General features: G+C 58.3%; 1 protein-coding gene across 2 annotated transcripts in view; it reads right to left on the bottom strand.

Moving 5' to 3' along the window:
* LOC123808339 (cholesterol 24-hydroxylase) overlaps positions 1-10,658 on the bottom strand; it is a 28,287-nt gene extending 17,629 nt beyond the window's left edge. Inside the window, exons 1-3 of one of the 2 annotated variants that reach the window (XM_045822924.1) lie at positions 10,469-10,658; positions 3,925-4,005; positions 3,267-3,348 (exon numbers count right to left, since the gene is read on the bottom strand). In XM_045822924.1, the coding sequence (XP_045678880.1) occupies positions 3,267-3,348; positions 3,925-4,005; positions 10,469-10,587 (282 nt within the window). In that variant the 5' untranslated portion in view covers positions 10,588-10,658. Of the gene's footprint in view, positions 1-3,266; positions 3,349-3,924; positions 4,006-4,231; positions 4,382-10,468 lie in introns of those variants that run through there. The other variant, XM_045822925.1, reaches the window with a different exon arrangement.
* Positions 10,659-15,023: the final 4,365 nt, after the last annotated feature.

Genomic DNA, 15,023 nt, shown 5'->3' with positions numbered 1-15,023 from the left:
GATAACGGAGAGGATGGAATTCCCGGGCAACCACCTTAACACGTTTATTACAAACACTGCGAATACGCTCAAGGAACCCACCTACCCAAGAAGTTCAAAGAATCTACACAGAACGGATACAAAGCATTGTACACAAGGCAGATCGTAAAGAAATTTCTGAAACCAGGGATAAAGAAAACTCTTAAAAGTAGACAGAGATCAAGGGATACAATATTATGTGAAGATGGGTCGGTCTGAGTTAAAGATTACGCTACAAACCTCAGGACGAACACACACACACACAGAGCGCTAATGATACAATGGTGAAGATAATGAAATACTCGACCCTACTCGATCCCAAAGACGGCGGGAAAGGAGGCGAGGGGAACATAGAGCAGACGGGACAAGGAGAAGACAAACCCCATCGGGCAGATTTGAACCGGACCGCACCCACGGTCACGTTAGATGTAAATGACCTACGCACGCCAGTGAAAAGGCAGACGTTGTCAGACTGCATGAAACAGCAAGATCCAGCTACGGGCTGTCTATAAGGAACCTGCTTTTCAATATAAAAACCCAGATAGGTCACAAGTTAAAGAATAGAAGAAGAGGCACCGTGCAATGCTAAGCATAAGACAGCCGAGGCGGATGCATTAACACTGGACACAGTGTATTCTAGGAGCACGAGAGTACCACACCAAGGATACGTGGGGACATGTCTGAAGATGAGGGGATCAGTTCACCCAACACATAGCAACAATAAATGTGCACATGCCTAACAACACAACTTTACAGTGTGTGAAGCAACACTGAGAGAACTGAAGGTCAAACTACACAAGTTCACGACTGTGGTTGGAGAGTCCAACTCTCCTCTCTCAGAAACCGCTAGACCAGGTGGATGATAAAGTATCCGCGGGGAATGAGAAGATTACAGTTGCACCGTCAGCCCCCTGGACCTCATTGCTGTTCTATCCTCCCTCTCCCGATATTTCTAAAACAGCCCATTCAAAGGTACAGACACACATCCTTTTTAGTGCTCAGGGACATTCATACAGAGAGCTCATTTGCTGGTCAGACAACAAGCTGCGATTGATTTTTTCTCTTTTTTTGTATTTAAGCTGCAATAACTTAAAAGGTTTGAAATCATGAGCGATATTTTCTCTGACCTTACAGAATTAAATCAGAAATCAATCACAGAAAACTATCTGGGAAATCTCACTATATGTAGAAATGTAATAACATACATTTCAATAACCCATGGTTCAAGAAGAAATCACAAGGGAAGGGAGAAATCACTTTAATGTGAATGAAAATAAAAGCACGCCACACGGAAGTGTGTGCTACATTTGTGCTGATGGAGTGCGTGTGGGGAGTGTGTCACTTTAAACGCTCGTATGAGGAAGCAAAGTCTAAAACCAATGATCTGAGTTCTCACCGGAACGTAGTAGCACAGGAGCAAATAAACCCCAAGTGAGCAGAGGAAGGAGTAAGAGCAGGAATCGACACAACAGAAAACAGACCAAGAGGGGGGAACACCAGTAAGGCCGAGAGCCGACTCTGGGAAAGATGGGTGAGACGGATGAGCCCCTTCCGAGTCTGGTGAAGAAGACGAGAGAAAGTGCCTCCTCTCGGGAAGGGAGGGGGCATCACACAGATGTGGCCGACACTAAAAAGGAAATAAATCAGTACCGTGCACAATTTTATACCAATAGCTTCAACAACGTAAAAGAAACAGATTCCTTGCAAAGCACCAAACTCAAGAAAAAAAATAGAAAATTTGGATGGCCATCTATCAATTAAATAAATGTCATGTGTAAGTAAGACAAAACAAGCAAACAAAAAAAAAAATGCCAGGCCCAGATGCCTTCACCAGTGAATTCTACGGAACATTGAAGGAAGAGAAAACACCACTCCTATATGAATGAAATCTTTCAGAAAACAGAGCAAAGGGGTCACTTCCCAACTCATCTTATGATGCGTCCCACATCATAAGACCCATCATGTCTGGTCCCACCACCGGACAAAGGCATTATAAGAAAAGAATAAAGAAACAGAAATTCGTAATGAAAGATGAGGGAACTATGTCGTGAGCAGGAATGCAAGGCTGGTTTGACGCCTGACTGTTTCCCAGCGCGACTGTGGTATGTCTCCGTTTCTTTTCTCGCTGAGCCTCTCACGTGAAGGTTTTTGGTAGCATGCACTAAAAAGTCTTCAACTGTGTCTGTACTTGAAATTCAACTTTTTAAAAGAAAACTATTTTTTAAAACATATTTTTAAACTTTTTTATTGTTGTTCAAATACAGTGGTCCCCATGTTCCCTGCACTCCCCAAAACAAAAGTACGTTTAACACCCTGTTCGAGACCCCGTAACTGTTTACCTTGCCTCCCGACCTGAACCCTGAGTTGCACTGTGTCCCTCTTTGCGCCACCACAGCCACCCTCCACGCAGAGTCACCCGCCCATCATCGAGCACCCACGGTGTGAGTGGCGGCACCTCCGTTTACTGAGCAAGCGCCGTGGCCAGGCGTGGACTGGACGGCTCACGCACATCACCTCAGTTCCACCCTCACACCCCCCGTGAGAGAGGCACCACCCCTATGTTACAGACAGGGAAACTGAGGCCCAGAGTGATGAAGTCACCTGTCCAGGTCGCACAGCCGGATGGCGGCAGAGCCCAGATCCGAGCCCCGTTCTGCTAACGCCCAGGCAGATGGGATCGGGGGGCCGTTACTAACACCCCCACGCAGACGCCACGCTGCACACATTACAGACCAGTTAATGTGCCCGTCTCCGTCGCCGCGCCTCTACAATGGGGCGAATGGGAGTTCCTACTCCTATGAGACCGAACGGGTTAATGATGGCAAAGTACACAGAAAAGCGCATGAGCCGTAGGAAGACTGTTGAAGCGCCCTTTGACCCTTCCTTTGTGAAATACAACGATCGGTCTTTCATTTGCATCATAGCCCTGAGCGAGAGGGGCTGGCCACGTTCCCGCCTGGCCGGCGAAGGCACTGCGGCGGCAGCTGAACACGGCGGGCGCACCCGAGGGGTCCGGCAGCAGAGCCCCCCTCACTGCCCACGCCAACCAGGCCGCCTCTGGGAGCCGCCCAGCCGGTTGGAGGGGGGGAGTGGTTAGAAGGATGCTGCTCCCTTTCGGGTCCTCAGGAAACCAGCCCGAATGCATGTGACTCTGGAACTTCCCTCCCACGGCCCCCCGGGGCCAAGTTTCATGCACCCACCCAAGGGCAGGGGCCGCCGGTCTCCATGGAAACCACTCTGTTTCCTACCTTGACTGACTCGGGGCTCGTGATGATGACTGAGGTTTTGTGGAAGACATTCACCCGCACCACAGGCCCGTACTTCTTAGCCCTGGAAAGCAAAGTGACCCAAAAGAGGCTGTCAACTCCCAGGGACGTGAATGTCACCAGCCAGGCGCAGCAGGAAGAACAGGGCACCCCATCCCAGGAGGGGGCTCCCTATGGGCTTGGGGCCCAGGCTCTGGCCTGGGGCTGACTCACCACTGAGTCACTGCCCCCACTGGGCCTCAGTTTCCACATCCATGAAATGGGGCTGCCACCCTCCTCCTTTGCCCCCAGGCTTGTACTGGGAATCCAGCCATAGCGCGTCTCTGAAAACGCCTTGAAGACTGTAAATCACCACCCCAGACAAGGACTCTCATGTGATCACAGCCCACACCCAGGTTACAGATGAGGAAACTAAGGCTCAGAAAGCTTTTGGTGGCTGGTCTGAGGTCACGGGGTTGGCGGAGGGCAGAGGTCGCCTGTCCAGCCAGCCTGGTCCGCCTCTCCACTCAGGGGAGGGCCTGCTGGGGTGGCAGTGCCCCGCAGGGCAGGGGCGCAGGGAGTGTGCGCCAGAACAGGAGCGGGGAGGGGCCCAGGGGACCTAGACTGGAGGGAGGGCAACACCTGACAAGTCAGGACCCACCAGTCCAGAAACATGTCTTGGAGCACGCGGCCACAGACCTCATCCTTTCTCCAAAAGTAGGGAAGGTGCCCTAGAAGGAAACTGGGAGAGACGGGGAACGTTCAGATCGCCGGAAGTCGCCATTCCACAGGGCCCCCTTCCCCACCAGGCCCCGTGAGGCCGGCGGCGTCAGACCATTTCACAGATGAAAGGGCTGAGGCCTGCGGAGCCAGAGCGCCGGCGCAGGGCCGCCAGGCCGGCCGCACACCCAGGTCCGACCGGTTGGGCCCCAGAGGCCCCCATGGCGAGGAGACGGAGGGAAACAAACCTCCTCCCTGGCGCGGAGGTCGGGCGGGAGTGGCAGTCGGCGATATTGCGTGGAATTTCCTTCAGGCCGTCGTCGCCGAGCACTTTCCCTGTTCTGGCGCCAGGCTAAGCCCCACCCCCTCTGGCCTCCCCACGCCCCCTGGAGGTCGGGCAGCTGAGGCTGGACAGGTGAGGCCACCTGTCCTCAGTCGTGTGCCTGGGACCAGGATGCCCCGTCGTCCGTCCTCATCGCCAGAGGACAGAGGGGGTCCCACCAAGTCTGCAGTGAGATCACTCAACGGTAAGCAAGCTTTGGTGTCACCTTGAGGCACGGGCCAAGGGACTTCCCGTCTCCTCTGTGACTCTACCCCAGCCGCGCTCACTCATTACAGCCGGCGTCCAGACAGCGCAGCTGCAGTAGGGCTTTTCCGGGCCAGTGAGCTCCTTCTCCTGGGGGCGAGGGAGCAGACCAACAGGTAAGTAAGCAAACTCGGGTCAGGGGATAATGGGGGGACAATCCGAGAGGGGAGTGGGCAAGGGGAGCTGGGGATGGGTGTGCGGGCGGCCATTGTATACAGCGGGTCAGGGAGTGTCCCACTATGAAGGTGTCACGTGAGCTGCGAGAAGTGAGGGACTTGGCCAAGCAGGTGTCTGGGGAAGAGCCAAGAGAAAGGCAGGTGCAAAGGCCCTGAGGTGGGCGTGTGCTCGGTAAGTTGGAGGAAGGCAGGGTGGCGAGGCCAGAGTGTGTAGGGGGACCGTGGCTCCGGGTGTGGTCCCCAAGGTGGGCTGGCACAGACAGCCCTGCGGGCTGCTGTCCGCACTTCGGCCTTGCCCTCGGGGAGGGGGCAGCTGCTGGTGGGTTTGGCGCAGGACAGACAGGATCTGACCTGGGTTTTCAGTGTGTTGTTCTCACTGCTGCAGAGCTGAGAGTACAGGGGGCGGGGAGGGCTCAGGCAGTAGGGGCGGGGGTATAACTGGGACTTAATAGTCCCAGTCTAGTGACCAAAGTCACGCAGTAACCCTTTGCTTCTGATCAGCTGTATATCTTCCCTCTGGCCAGGTTCGCCTTCCCGTCGGACCGCCTGTTCCCAGAATGAGGTGCGCTGGTGCTGACAGTGAACCACAAATATCCGGCCACGTACAGCACAAGGAAACGTCAGAACGACATGAGCCCAGGTGGGAACTGCGGGATTCTGCCTCAGCACCCCCCCCCCCCGGAACTGCACACTCGCACTCCCCACCCTAGGAATTCAGCCCCTCCTGAGCCCCCGCCAGCTCCCTGCGGGAACGGTGCCTTGACCAGAGACGGGGAGATGGTCTTGGAGGCGAGAGCCTGCACCCTGTCAGGCAGCCAGCACCGGGACTCAGCCCCTTCCTGCTCCCCAGCACCTGTCTCACGAGTTTGGCGTTTGTGGCTGCAGGAGGCAGCAGAGCCTGCGGGGTCATTGTTCTGGGTTCAGCCCCTGGCCCACCGCACCCTCCACGGGCTGTGGAAGGTGACGAGGGCTGGGGCCTGTGGAAGAGAGAAGTCCTGTTCCGAATGGACGTAGAAGGGGAAGCCACAGGGCGCCCTGACCGTTTGGATGTGCTGATGAGACAGGTGTCAAAGATGACCCTGGGCCACGGGGAGCATGGATGGAGCTGCCACTTACTGAGGTGAGCAGGACTGAGAAAGGGCTTGTTGGGGGGCCACAGACCCACCATCCACCCCCGTCTGTGTCCGTGCAGGTGGCCCAGGCCTGAGACAGCTGGCGCTGCCTGCAGGAGGAGCAGCTGGAGGCTCCAGCTCAGCTCAACACCCCCCAAAGCAGCCCTCGGTGCACCAGCAGGCCCGCCCCCTCCACCTCAGGGAGGCAGCCCTGTGGCCTGTGCGCCACTGGGTCCCAGATTCCCCAGGGGCGGGTGCACTCAGTTTCACCCCAAGGCCCAAGGACAGGCAGCAAAGGGGCGATCTGTCGAAGAGACTGCAGGAGCCATGGGGAGAGCCAGGGAGGCTCCGAGGAGGTGGGAGGCGACTCCAGGGAGGCACCTGTCTGCCCCAGGCTGCTGAGGGGCCAGGCGAGATGGGGGCCCAGCGCTGACCACGCGTTAGCACCATGGCAGTCACTGAGACCTTGACCAGAGCAGGCTAGGGTGGGTGGAGGTGGGGGGCCAGAGCCCGATGCAGTGGTGGGTTCGAGAGAGAACAGAAGGGAGGAACGGGAGCCCAAAGACAGGCAGTGGGGGCGCAGAGGGGGTGCAGAGACGGCAGCAGCCGTTGGAGGGAACGAGAATGGAAACAAAAGGGCTGGTTTTGACAGCATGTTACATAAAAATGGGACGGATGCAGAAGAGAAGGAAAACTGGTGACGCAGGAGAGGGGCCAGTGCGGGGCAGTGCTGCTGAGCAGCAGGGGCAGCTGTGCTTGGCCGGGAGCCCCCCCGGTCTCCGAGGGAAGGGGAGGGCGAGTGGGCCCCGGGCAGGCAAGGGGGCGGCCGTTGCAGCAAAGCCCTGAAAAGAAAGTCTCTCCGCTGACCCACGTGCTCCGGGAAGCAGGAGGCAAGAAGAAAGGCTGGAAACGGGGGTGGAGGGGGTGGAGGGGGGCATGCCAGGGTGGAAGAGCCAGCAGGAAGGCAGGAGAGGAGCCCAGCAGATGCACGGGAGAAAGGGCAGGGTGGCAGCTGAGGCCCACTCGAGGTGAGGCCTTGGACAGATACCGCTCTACCTGCAGAGAGATGGGCCATGGGCATCACACACCGCTGGCCGTATTTCCCGAATAATCTAGTTTCCATGGTCACTCACCAAAGCAACTCATTCTTGGGGAAATGTTCTGTTTTGAGGCACCTGGGTGAGAGGAGAGTCTATAGCAGCCTCCCCTTCCCAGGCCAATCCAAGAGCCTCTGCCTGGGGTCCACGCCCCTTGAAGAGGAAGGTGAGTGAGCCCAAGAACAAGGGCACGGAGTGGGGAGGTCTCCTGTGCCAGGCAAGAAAGGGAAAGAAAGCCTGACCCCTCCAGCTCCTGCAGGGGGCAGTAGGGAGGTGAAGGCATGGCCAGGAGCCAGGGTTAGAAATAAGCAGGTAAGGGAGGAGGGGTGATGGAACTCTGGGACTGGGAGGGGACAAACAGGAGCCCACATGGCATGCCCCTGGTGGTGGACTGGAAGTGGCAGGACAGAAGGGAAGGCAAAAATGCCCCCCCTGGCCGGTCCCCAGAACATGCAGTTCCTGCAAAATGCCATGGGCACAGTGGGGATCCAAAGTTTCCTGCGGGCAGAGAAAGCCGTGGCCAGGCCCTGGAGCAGAGGTCATCTGGAGAGCCCAGAGGGATGAAGGGATGGGCCACCCAGTAGGGGCGAGGGCGAGGGGCTGTGGCTGCGCCAGGAGGAAGGGGCAGCGAGCACTCAGCTGAACACCCGAAGTCCAGCAGTGGGTCTCCACCATCACGAGGAACCGCTTGGCAACTTATTAAACGGCAAGTTGGCAAGTAGGAGTGGGAGGAGGGAACCAGCACCACCCAGCAGTCGAACTTGGAAACGTATTGCAAAAGAAATAAACACTGGGGCAGAGGGACTTTTCGTTGTCAAGTTTGCCCTCACTCCCAATACCAGGAGAGTGGAGGCTGGTGAGAGGTTGGAGCAGCGGCCGAGCCATAAAGAAGCTACAGGTGTTTGTGTGGGATCCGAACGTGGGTCTGAGTTCTCAGCTGTTACACGGATCGGTGCAGTAGGACACTGATTGCAATAAGGACACAGAGGTGGGGCGCGCAAAGAGGGCGACCTGGAGACAGGGCATCCTGGAGACTCCTGCAGAATAAGGAGGGTGGAGGGTCCGGGTGCAGGAGCACAGCAGCTGCCCCTTCGCAGGGCAGACGGGTGCTGGGCCACAAGCTGGCAAAGCCCTGAAGCCCCAAGGAGCGAATGCCACTCCTGGGGCCTCAATACTTTCACTTCCTGTCAACCATGGCACTGCCAAGCATGGGATGGCGGTCCAGGTTTTGAATGCCAAAGCATCCGATTTGTGCTAGAAGGAGTTTCGGAACTTTCACTTGGTGTGATTTTATATTTGACCACCAATCAATCTTTAATCCAACATCCTTTTACCTAGGCCCTGTTCAGTTCACCACCTTGGAACAAAGAGCCCGATCATAATTAAATTCAGCCTCCTCCCACTCCTCGGACCACCCCCCCACACACTGGTAGGTTACACGAAGATTCTGTGGGATGAGATTTGGGGGAGAATTCAGGCCTGAAAAGGAGAGAAATGTGGACACGTGCTACTCCACGGATGACCCTGGAAAACATGCTAAGCGCAAGAAGCCAGACACAAAAGGTCACATGCTGTGTGATCCCATTTCTGTGAAGTGTCCAGACCAGGCTGATGCACAGACAGGAAGGAGATGGGTGGTTGCCGAGGGGTGGGGGTGGGGGTTGGGGTGAGATGCGTCACAGTTTGTGGGTATGGGGTTTCTTCCAGGGGTGACGAAATGCCGGTGGTGATGGTCCCGTGGGGAAGGGTGAGTCTGTGTTTAAAATGCAATCACAGGAGGAAAACAAGAGAGAGCGGCTGGACTTAAGCCCTGCCTTCTCGAGACACAGGGGCAGACCGGGTCTGTGACGCTTGAAGCACTTGGGCTTCAGGGAAGGCCGAGTCGTTATGAGGCCCAGCAGGCCCAGTGATTTGGAACCTGGAAGGGTGACGGTGCACCTGGCAGAACCTGCTGGAGACTGCCGCCAGCCCCCCTGGAATCACCTGCCCCGTGAGCACCTACTGTGCACGTACCAGGCACTGCCATGCCAGATGTGGGGGGACACAGCAGTGAGTGAGACAGACACAGTCCTCTGGGAGAGACAGACACTTAACGAGAGGTCGCACAAATAATGAATTACCCAATTGCCATTAGGGGCTCTTAGAGTTTATAAAACGGACATCATGTATGCAAACGTGGGAGCGGGCGGGATCTCCCTGAGGAGTCGGCATTTAGGGCAAACCTGGAAGGCTGGGGCAGCACCATCCAGGGGGGAAGACAGCCTCTGCAAGAGGAAAAACGGGCCCCCAGCATGGGGGAGGACACCTGGGGGCGGGGGGCAGAGAGCCAGCAGGGAGAAACAGTTGCCTTCCTACGGCACCAACCACAGAGATCTTTCCGGAAGCCACCACACAGGAATTCGGGCTTCTAACACCAGGGCATCTGGCGTGTGCTGGAGGCGGGTGCCTTCCAGAATGTTCCGGTCCTGAGGTCTTAAAAAGTGTGTCTAGTACCATTGTTTATTCGTTCATTCAACAAATATTTATTGAGCGTCTGCGATGTGCCGGGCGTTGGGGATACACAAGCAACACAGCAACCCTGCCCTTCCGGGGCTCACACTCTAAAGGGGAAGACAGACAACAGGTGAACGGACAGTCAACAGGTGAGCAGAAGGTAACTTCATGGGGGATGGCCCCCTCGGGAGTTTGGGGCTGAGCGGGCTTTACACATGGTGGATGGGAAACTAGCAAGAAGGGAATCAGCTGGGTGCTGGGCGGGGGGTGGGGGGGGCACGCTGCACAGACCGACTGGGGCAGCAGTGAGTGAGCAGGAGAAAGAGAACTGTAGGGGCAGGTTCTGACAGTTCAGCTGTCAGGGGCCTCCGTGGCCGCGGGCTGGACTTCATTTAGAATTAGATTTGGTCCTAAAGTCATGGGAAGCCTTGGGAGCAGAGTAACGACACATTTGATTTAAGCTTCAGAAAGGTTAAGTTTCTGGCGGGGGAGGTAAGCTGGGGGGATGGGGGCCAAGGATGGAACGGAAGTGCAAAGAAGACAAACAAGATACACCAGGACAGAAATGCAAAGGGGAAGGTGACCGAAGTACAGTGCTCCAGGCGGGTCGAGTGAACGCGTCCAAGTCCCCAAAGTTAGAGCGCGCACTTGAGTGCCAGGCTAACCTGGATTTAAATCTAGGCTTACCGCTGGTGTGACCTTGGGCAGGTGACTTTGCCTCTGTGCGCCTCAGTCTCCTCGTCTGAACGATGGGGGTAACAATAGCGCCTACCTAACAGGGTTGTCGCTGCCATCACGTTTGTGGGGCCCAGCTGAGCGCGGTGGGCGCAGAGCAGCTGCGGCGACTGAGTAATTTGTTACTAAGAATAGTTAGCGCCCCTCTCCCCGCCGTGGTCTCCAAGCCGCCACGCGCCAAGGCGAGGCTGGACCCCCGACCTTGACACTCGGTTTGGACGCGGCCCCCAGACCCCCCATTCCAGCGCCCCATCCAGGCCCCCGCCCCCACCACCCCCCTGCTCACCTGGGCCGCGGCGGCCCGGGGATGTGCTCGTAGCGGCTGCGAGCGCGGTGCACGAAGGTGCAGCAGAGGCCGAAGGCGACCAGGACGGCGCTGCCGAGCAGCAGCAGCCCGGGACTCATGGCTCCGGGGCAGGCCAGGCCGGGGTCAGGGCGGGGCACCGAGGGGGTGGGAGGCCGCGAGCCGACTCAGCTGTCAGCGCCGCGCGCCGCCTCTGCCCCAGGCCCCGCGCGACCCAGCACCGCCCCCGCCGCTCGGCTCCGCCCCCGCCCGCTTCGACCCCTCCCAGAGCGCACCGTCCCCGCCAACCACGTCTCCGCCTCCGGCTCCACTCTCGGGGCCCGCCCCCAACCTTAAAACGATCCGCCACGCCCCTCTTGAAGCTCCGCCCCAAATAAATAAGTCCCCGGGCCAGGCCCCGCCCAGAGCATGAGGTATCCACCAGTCACAACTCCGCTTCTGGCTCAGACCTCCAAGGCCACGCCCTCTCTCCGCCTCCTCAGGCTCCGCCCTCAGTCCTCAAGCTCTAATCTAAGAGAAGCTCCGCCCAGAACGCGTTGTCCCTGGCAACCCTGGTTCCTCTGCGCTTCGTACTCAGGCCGCGGCACTAACTCCTGCTGGCTGGTTCCGCCTTCTTTGGCGTCTCCGAATAGCGTTTCTCCGCGCGCGGTCCTAGGTCCCTTCCTTTTTCCATAAAACCCTCCTGGAAACCTCATCCCAGCCTCCAGATTTCTGTATTACGCCGACTGTTCCCAGCCCTCTCCTTGGGATCCCCAACCCCCAAAGCTGGTTACCCTTGCTTGGCCTGTCCACAACCTAGCGCCCTCGGTCTCCCGGAGGGGCTCACGGGCAAGTGACCAGCACCCCGGGAGGCCCGTGTCTGCGAATGAAGAGCGCTCGGCTGGGCCTGAGGCTGCTCTCGCGGAGCCTCGGGCGCTTCTGGATCCTCCCAGATCCCAGGAAGCCGGGTCGGAGGCATTGACGCGAGTCCAAAGAACCTGGGATTGGAGTGGCAGGAAATCTGGGTATGGAAGGTCGCCATCAAGGGAGATGACCGGCGTGGCCAAAGGGTGGTTTTGAGCCATAATGACCAAGACTTCCCTCCCTTTATAACCCGCTTCTCCGTACCGACCGGTCTGGAAGAGGGTACAGAAGAGGCCAGCTCTGGGCCTTTTAGTTCCCAGTTCTACACTCAGGGGCCCCCGGAGTGCAAGCAGAGAACGGGAAGGGCCAGGTGTGCCCACTCCTAGTCCAGATAAAGAGCCTCCGGACTGGCGAGGGGCGCCCAAAGACAGATGCTGCTGCTGGGTTTCTGAGAAGAGGACATGTCCCTGCCCACTCAAGGGCCAGTCCAGGAGAGGTTCGGGGACGAGAAAACAGAGGCGCATGTACCCCCTTCCCAGGTACCGTCAAGGACAGTCCCCGTCAGGAACGTGACTGTTAGGGGTATGTGGGCTGCGGGGTGACAGAGAGCGCCAAGCACAGAGGAGACGGGATTTCTGCCCCCGGGACGGCAGCCAGAGCGTCCGTCCTGGCGCGGGGACCTGGAATGGCCTCGCTCAGTTGGGCTAGGAGACGGTGGCTTGGCACTGCGACCCCTTGTGGCGGTGAGAACGGCTGCAGGAACGCGCAGGAGACCTCTGGTTGCCCCTGCTGCGGGGTGCGGGAGGCGGGGAGGTCACAGCCCCTCCGGAGCTGGGAAAGCTCCAGAGGTTGGAGGCAATTTGAAGAGAGGACCTCGAACAATTGTTCTTTGAGGGCAAAGAGGGCAGGGCCAGGTCCCGAACTGCTCTGGCCGTAGTCTGGGCCTCAGGAGAGCAGGCACGGAGCAGCCTCAGGATACAATTGTGAATGGGAGCCTGTGCAGCTAGAGCTAATGAGAGGATCGGGCGATCCTTCATATTCTTTGGTGCACAGGTCAACACCAGTGACCTCTGGCTCAATGGGACCATGGCTCAACCTGTTACTTCTGTCCACAGAACACTCCTGTACCCTCCCCCTGGCCTCTTCAACTGATCCTCCCAGCTCTCGCTTGATCAGGTGGGGGATCATGAGCCCGCGCACCGAGCCTCTGGTCCCAGGCCTTTTCCTGGGCCGGCAGCGCCGCGAGCCACCAGCAGAGGGCGCTGCTGGGAAGCACGTGGCCAACCTGCCGGCTCTTCCCTGGGACAAAACTAGGCACTGCGGTAGGCACCGATCTCATGTGACTGTCAGGCACTTGCAGCGTGGCTAGTGCAAACTGAGACGTGCTGTGTGTACAAAATACACACCGGATCACATCGATGTAGTGCCAAAAGTGTAAATCACATTCATGTTTTTACATTGATTGCCTGTTAAAGTGATAATTTCTGAATATGAGTTCAATATTATTAAAAATCTACGTCACCTATTTCTTTTCACTTTGATAATGGGGCCACCAGAAAATGTGAAATTGCCTGCGTGGCTCCTATGACAGTCCTGCTGGGCAGCACGGGTGCAGAGAGCGGGTCTCCAAGTGTGGCCCCCGGGGCCAGCACGCCCGCATCACCTGGGGTCGCAGTGCCGGCTCTCAGCCCCACCGACACCACACTGAGTCAACAACTCTGATGGGGCCTGACAACTAGTGTTCCAACCAGCCCTGCAGGTTGTTCTGCTTAAATCTGAGAGTCACCGGTTTGGGTGATGTCATGCAGGAAGTAGTTTCCCAGCAGGAATTGTGGAGGGAGATGCAGGCAAGAGAGGTGGCCCTGAGGTGGCTGTCCTCACGGGACTGGCCTGGCAGGGGACAGGTAGTCCAGGGAAGAGGAAAGATCAGACTCTGGGGAAGGGGGCTTGGTTCCAAGCTGCCTCACCCTCTGAATGTGGGACCCGAGACCAGTTACAGAGCCACGTGGGGGGTCCACTCCCTCACCTGGAGAGAAAAATGGTGATGTCATGCCTTTTGGGGCCATGGTAAGGATTAAATGAGTGAATAATAGGTAAAACTTTTAGAACTGTGCCTAGCCAAGTAGCAAATGCTCCACAAATGCCGGCTACCCACCCTTGGGCGCACTGTTTAGGAGCAGTGCATCTGCCGTCACCTTCCTTCTCAGGGGTCGGGCCGCACGCCCAGCCTTGTGTGGAGCCTGGGGGGCGGGCAGCACCTTGCCCAGGGGACTGGTAGGCTGAGGCCAGCACTGTCCGGAGGAGTAGAGAAGCGCCCCCGGTCACCCTGCCAGCAGCGGTGATGCTCAAGGCCCCAGGTGAGGGCTGGACCGCTCCTTTCCACCAGCTGGGAAAGGTGCCAAGGACCCTAGAGGGTGGCCCCAGGCTGCTGGGGCTGAGATGCCCCCATCACTTCTGCCCCACCTCCCAGACCTCACCTTGCGGCATCACGGCCTCCGGGCCTTGACATGAAGAGGGGGGCTCAGCAGCGTGGGGAGGGGCACGGAGGCGTCAGGAAGGGGAGGCAGAGGTTGCTGCTGCAGCCTGTCCACTCCAGGCCAGGCCAGAGGGCCCCACAGCTCCGGTCCCCTGGGTGGGCAGGCCATGCTGCTGCCCTGCTCTGAGAGCCTTGGGGCCACCCACCTCCCCTGGGCTCTAGCCTCTGCTCCACCCTTTGTAGCCACAGCCTCCCAGGAGTGTCCCCATCTGTAGTGAGGAGTTTGGGCTGGAGGGACAGCAGGGTCCTCCCAGCTTCCTAATGCTGCTCAGAACTTCCCCGTGTCCTGGAAAGGTGCCTGGGCAACCACCCCTGGGCTGTGGGAGGACACGCAGCCACCCCCTGGGCAGGAGGCACCCACAGGGGTCTCCATCAGCTGCTCCCCAGCCAGACCGGCAGCCCCCAGCAGGCATCCCATTGGGCCAAGCTGCACACTTCTCGGGCACAGCAGTGCTTTCTCGGAGTACGGTGGTCAGGGGCCGGCAGGCCCTGAGGCTAGGCTGCTCGTGGTCCAGTTTGGTTTCTCCCCTCCCTGACTCAGTGCCCTCAGTTAAGATGTTTGACCTCCATGCACCTTAGTTTACCACCTGTAAAAAGGGAGCAGGAGGCTGTCCTGAGGACTGAATGAGCTCATGCACACTGTGCGGCCTCACAGCGGTGACCAATACTGAGGCCACGCGCCGAGGCACGGCTGATCCAGGTGTCCACGGGGGGCTCAACAGGGCCGGGCAAGCTGCAAGGGCGCGGGCCCAGAAGGAAGTTGGAGAGGGTGACCAGCAGCTCCTTCTGCAACCCCATCTCCACCCTCGGCTCCAGCGAGCGGAGCTGCACGGAGTGGCCACCACACGGCCCCTGGTGCCTACTCCGAGGAGAGGCACACACGCCTGGCTGCCCACCCAGAGCCTTCGCAGCCCCCCCAACATGGGTCCTCTCCTGTCATCACTGCCCGGTGACCATCTGCTTACTGTCCCTGCCCCACGGCACCCCCATCAGAGGCCGAACCCAGCTGTACTTGACAATCCACCCCCCCCTCAGGCCCTCGGTGGGCAAAGAAACTTCTGCCTGTGAGCAGGAGTCTGCAGGCCCCGCCCCTGCCCCCAAACCCCTGGCTCCCGGGCAGGCGTCAGAGAGGAGGCAGGAAGGGCTTGTAAACAAGAA

Source organism: Phyllostomus hastatus, unplaced genomic scaffold (genome assembly GCF_019186645.2).
Source record: "Phyllostomus hastatus isolate PE091 unplaced genomic scaffold, TTU_PhHast_1.1 phas_scaffold_501, whole genome shotgun sequence".
Classification (NCBI taxonomy): Eukaryota; Metazoa; Chordata; class Mammalia; order Chiroptera; family Phyllostomidae; genus Phyllostomus; species Phyllostomus hastatus.
This window is presented reverse-complemented; position numbering and strand designations above follow the sequence as displayed.